The sequence below is a fragment of the Propithecus coquereli genome, unplaced genomic scaffold (genome assembly GCF_000956105.1).
Source record: "Propithecus coquereli isolate 6110/MARCELLA unplaced genomic scaffold, Pcoq_1.0 Scaffold1, whole genome shotgun sequence".
NCBI classification, from domain to species: Eukaryota; Metazoa; Chordata; class Mammalia; order Primates; family Indriidae; genus Propithecus; species Propithecus coquereli.
The window spans coordinates 6419565-6425146 of NW_012133857.1; the positions used below are offsets into that span (position 1 = coordinate 6419565).

At 55.8% G+C, this 5582-nt stretch overlaps 1 protein-coding gene across 1 annotated transcript in view; it reads left to right on the plus strand.

Annotated features, from left to right (window-relative positions):
* The first annotated feature begins 2820 nt into the window (after positions 1-2820).
* KLHL40 (kelch-like family member 40) overlaps positions 2821-5582 on the plus strand; it is a 6849-nt gene continuing 4087 nt past the window's right edge. Inside the window, exons 1-2 of the mRNA XM_012649064.1 lie at positions 2821-4050; positions 5398-5558. Of these exons, the coding sequence (XP_012504518.1) occupies positions 2908-4050; positions 5398-5558 (1304 nt within the window). The 5' untranslated portion in view covers positions 2821-2907. The remainder of the gene's footprint in view (positions 4051-5397; positions 5559-5582) is intronic.

A 5582-nucleotide genomic window follows, 5' to 3' on the forward strand; every position in this document is an offset into this window, starting at 1 on the left:
AGTGAGACTCTGTCTCAAAAAAAAAAAAAAAAAAAGGGCATGAGAAAACTTTTCGTGGGTGATGGATGTTTCCTGTTTTGACTGTAGTGGTGGTGGCTTCACAGGTGTGTATACATGTGTCAAAACTTATCAAACAGCTCCCTTTAAATATGTGCAGTTTATTGCATGTCACTTATGCCTCAATAAAGCTGTTTAAAAGAACATGATTAGACTGCTCTCTATTTGCTGACCATCTAAAATTCAGTTTCTATAAGATGGGAAAAATAATACCTACCTTATAGTTTTGGTGTAAGGACCAAATGAGTAAAAAGTAAAAGGATGGAATAAGATGACACCTTCCCTTTGATTCGGCTAAAAGCCTTGGAGTCACCCTTTCTCCTCTCTCTTTCCTCCACCCGCATCCAATCCCTGGGCACTCCTGGGACTATAAGTAGAGTGGGTGGGGGCAGAGATGACACAGGGTTGGCTATGACTTGATGGCTTGATAGGTATGGAAGCGGGGTGATGGCTTCACGGGGGAGGCAGAGTATTATCCTCTCTTTCTCTCTCTCTATACATATTATATGTGCGTTTTCCATAATAATAATTTTAAAATGAACAGTGGCTCCCCATTTCACTCGGGGAAAAACCAAAGTCCTCACGCTGCCCCATATGACCCTACATGGTCCCTCTCCCCAACCTTTCTCCTTATTTCCTCCTACTAGCCTCCTTGGTCACTCTTCCAGCCCTGCTGGCCTCCTTGCTCTTCCTGAACATGCCAGGGGCCTCAGGGCCTTTGCTCCGGCTGTGCCCCCTCCTCAGAATCCTGCATGGTTTGAACCTGCTCAAGTGTGACCCTCTCAGTGAGCCCACTGGACTACTCCATTTAAAATCACCACAACCTCCACCTCTACTTCCCATGTCCCTTCCCTGCCTCACTCGTCTCCACAGCCAGCACCAGCACCTGGCATCCTGGACGACTATTTATTTGTTGCTGTCTCCACCCACGCAGGCCCTGCCCCTGATGAATGTAAGCGCTATAAAGACAGGAATTCCTGCCTGACTTGCTCACTGCTGCATCCTCAGCAATCAGAACAGTGCACAGTAGGTTCTGGATGAATGAATGAGCCACACATAAATGCCTGGTAGGGAGTGAGCACTGTGGGATCCATCATGGTCTAAAAATATCTAATTAAATCATTTGATTGTTCAGTTAGTACCTTCTGTGCTAGTCTTTGGAAAATGAGACTACGATTAACAGACATTTTTGCTAATTCCCGGGAAGCAGCAAGGTGGGGAGGGATTTCCACAGTCTTCGGAGGTGGGCGGACTTGCTTCAAATGCCAGCCAAGTTGCTGAGCCTCTCAGAGCCTTGTCTCCTCACTGGCCGTGCTTGTGAGAAATGGCCTGCAGTCCAGGGCTGGGCTAGCAGCTCACGACCTGCCCGCTCTGAGTGAGCCCTTGGCCTTTCAGCAAGACGGACAAGCCACCTCCATGGCCTGCCCAGGTGCTGTGTCCCTCTGGACCTGCTGGTGGAGTGAGCGAGTGATGTCAGATGCACTGCTCAGCAGGGATAGGCAGTGACATTGCGGAAACCACAAAAGGGGAGGTGACTCAGTCCTGGCCCAGCCTGAGGTCTTCTCTCCTATCCCCCCTCTCTCCAAGCCTGAGGTTATAAACAAGTGACTCAGAGGAATGATGGAGGAGTGCCCCATACAGTTCATACACGTGTCCCTGGGGCTAAATTTAATCCACAGCTGCAGCCACTGGCACTTTGGGAACAAGTTAATCTTGGTGGCTGAAACTGATGGGGGGGGGTGAGGGGGGTTGGGGATAGGGTGGTCAGGAGTCCAGAGCAGGGTGGGCATTGAGACTGGCTGTCCTGGGCCTCGACCCTGACCCTTAGACCATAGACAGGGTGCAGGGGCCCTGAGGCCAGGCAGGCTTAGGCCCAGCCTAGTATAGAACAAGAACAATAAGCATAAACACAGCTAAAGTCCTGGAATTTTTAACTCTTATGTTACTTTTTGAACACTAGAATTCAAAATATTCACTCCCCTAGAATATTAAAACCCTGAGAGTTTAAACACCTAGAATAGCAGAATCCTAGGAAATTAATTTTCTAGCACATCTGACACCTTAGAGTGTTAGAACTAACAGTGTACTCCCAGCAGCACAGTAGCTCAGTGTGCCTTAACTGAGGCTGTTACGGTCTAACTTCACCTCCTCATTGTGTAGGAGGGGAAACAGGCTTAACAGAGAGAACTGACTTGCCCCAGGCCCCACAGGAAAGTGGTGACCTTGTTTGCCTAAGGCACCGTCCTGCTTTCTTGCAAAAAGGAGGGTCTCAGAGCTGGGGCAGAAAGAGGAAAAGCTCTTCCGATTTTAAGGCCCCCAAAGAGTGAAGGCCATGACCAAGTTCTGAGCAGGAAACCCAAGCATCCTGCATCCAGGGGTGGCTGGAGTGAGGAAGATGGGAGGAAGGGAGGCACAGGACAGATAGGCCTGGAGAGCATGAAGGGAGAGCCTGAAAGACGGGCTCCAATTCTTCCCGCTCCCTGGACTGCGGTCCGAGCTTGGGCCACCCTCCCAGGGTCACCTCCTGACCAGGGACGCCAGAGTCAAAACCTTGCTGTGCTCCATTTAGAAATGGAGTAGCAAAGCCTTCATATTTTGGGGAGGGCCTAGACACCCCACCCCCGTCCCATGAGCCCCCAGGGCTGAGTCAAGGCTGCTCCGGGAGGGGGCCTCTGCCCAGCTGTCCCCTGTGTGTCATGTGCAGGAGGCCAGGCGGCTCGCCTTTCAGAGCTGGGGCCACCTCTATATATAGCCCAGCTCGGACAGCTGAGCAGTCTGACTGAACCCCAGCGGGAAAGCAAGGATAGAGAGGAACCCCCTGGCACTGTCGCTGCACCTTGGGCCTCCACCATGGCGCTGGGCTTGGAGCAGGCGGAGGAGCAGCGATTGTACCAGCAGACGCTCCTGCAAGATGGGCTCAAGGACATGCTGGACCACGGCAAGTTCCTCGACTGTGTGGTGCGGGCGGGCGAGCGCGAGTTCCCGTGCCACCGCCTGGTGCTGGCCGCCTGCAGCCCCTACTTCCGGGCGCGCTTCCTGGCTGAGCCAGAGCGCGCGGGCGAGCTGCGCCTGGAGGAGGTGTCCCCGGACGTGGTGGCCCAGGTGCTGCACTACCTGTACACGTCGGAGATCTCACTGGACGAGGCGAGCGTGCAGGATTTGTTCGCCGCGGCGCACCGCTTCCAGATCCCGTCCATCTTCACCATCTGCGTCTCCTTCCTGCAGAAGCGCCTGTGCCTCTCCAACTGCCTGGCCGTCTTCCGCCTCGGCCTCCTGCTCGACTGCGCGCGCCTCGCGGTGGCTGCCCGCGACTTCATCTGTGCGCACTTCACGCTAGTGGCGCGGGACGCCGACTTCCTCGGACTCTCTGCCGACGAGCTCATCGCCATCATCTCCAGCGACGGCCTCAACGTGGAGAAGGAGGAGGCGGTGTTCGAGGCGGTGATGCGATGGGCGGGCAGTGGCGACTCCAAGGCTCAGGCCGAGCGCCAGCGCGCGCTGCCCACAGTCTTTGAGAGCGTGCGCTGCCGCCTGCTGCCGCGCGCCTTCCTGGAGAGCCGCGTGGAGCGCCACCCTCTTGTGCGTGCCCAGCCGGAGTTGCTGCGCAAGGTGCAGATGGTGAAGGATGCGCACGAGGGCCGTATCACCACGCTGCGCAAGAAGAAGAAGGGGAAGGAGGCGGCCGGGGCCGAGGAGGCCAAGGGCACATCCGAAGCCAAGGAGGACGAGGAGGCCGAACGTGTCCTACCTGGGATCCTCAATGACACCCTGCGCTTTGGCATGTTCCTGCAGGACCTTATTTTCATGATCAGCGAGGAGGGTGCTGTGGCTTACGATCCAGCCGCCAACGAGTGCTATTGTGCCTCCCTCTCCAACCAGGTCCCCAAAAACCATGTCAGCTTGGTCACCAAAGAAAACCAGGTCTTCGTGGCTGGAGGCCTTTTCTACAACGAGGACAACAAAGAGGACCCCATGAGTGCTTACTTCCTTCAGGTGCCTAGCCAATCTTGGGAGCAGCTAGCCAGTGCTGGGTTCTGGGCACTGGGGGCAGCGTGGGGCCCAGCAGGTGCCTGTGTTCACACAGGGGAATGTCGCTGGGTCTAGGGTGAGATGTAGACTGGGAGGTTGACTGACAGCCGCTTGCCTGAAGGTTGAACAGTCATAGGCAGCTGCCAATTGCTGCGTAACTTCATGTCTCAATAGCAGGGGGACGTTAGCCCCAGGTTGGCATACATTGGAAGCCCTTGGCCCTGTACATGGTTGGGATCGGACACCGTGAGAAGGAGGAACAAGGTCAGTGTAGGGATCCCGGGCAGGGCCTTTGCATTGAGGGCCAGGACTGGAGCCCACAGCACAGAGTGCTCCAGACAAAGGGACCATCCTGCCTAATCCTCCCATTGTTCAGATCAGGAAACTGAAGCCCAGGCAGGATCAGTAGAGTGGAGTGCCCAGTCCAACTTGGGAGTGTGACTGTGAGATCTCAGAGGGCAGAGAGAGATTCCTGGAGACTGGCCATGTAGGTTTGAGCCTTGTCAGTTGGGTGGGATTTGGAGATGTAAAGGGGAGGGTGGCAGTGTTTCTGGCCAGGGAATGGTGAACAAAGGACAGAACCAGGGATGAGCCCAGTGAGTGGTGTGCTCCGTGAAGCCTGACCAGTGAGAGGGGTGAGGGGCAGCTTGGTGCTAGGGTTAAGCTCACAGGCCTTACAGTTGGGTGGGGGCATGGGGGCAGCTCCACCAGTTACCAGCTCTGCAGTGTGGGTATGCTGTTTATTCTCCCTGGGCCTTTGTAAGTGGGAATATTATTCTTCCTGCTTGGTAAGGTCGTTTGAAGGTTAAGTGATGCTTATAAAGTGCTCAGCCCTCAGAAAACTTTTCGAAAAGATAAGCCACTATTATCTTTATTATGAGGCTGTGGAGGTGGACACGACTGCAGACCGTAGATTTTAAGAGGTGAATGGCAGAGCTGTATTTGGAAGTTCCCTGAGCAGTGGGATGGGGTGTAGAGCAAGGGGTAGGCAGGCCTCAGTCCCGAGCTGTACTGGGGAGGCGCCAAGGCCACAGCAGGACCTCCTTCTTGAAGCTCCCTCCTCTCGTCTGTGCTGTGGTGCCCATCACTCTGCTGTCAAGGTGGTCTCTGGGCACCTACCTGGGGTGGGAGTGGGGGCGTCGGGCACTCTGCTCTCAGCCTGATGGCAGGAGGGGCACCGTCTCTCAGGCCTGCTTCCAGGCTGCATGGTCCTACCTGGAGGCCCAGACTCCTCTGTTATCGGACTGGCTGGGCTGGGCTGGGGCTGGGGAAGTGGCGGGCGGCAGCTGACCGGACAAACCCGGCCCGCAGTTTGATCACCTGGACTCAGAGTGGCTGGGGATGCCACCGCTGCCCTCCCCACGCTGCCTCTTCGGCCTGGGAGAGGCTCTCAACTCCATCTACGTGGTCGGCGGCCGAGAGGTCAAGGACGGAGAGCGCTGCCTGGACTCGGTCATGTGCTACGACAGGCTGTGAGCGCGGCTGGGGGCGGGGTC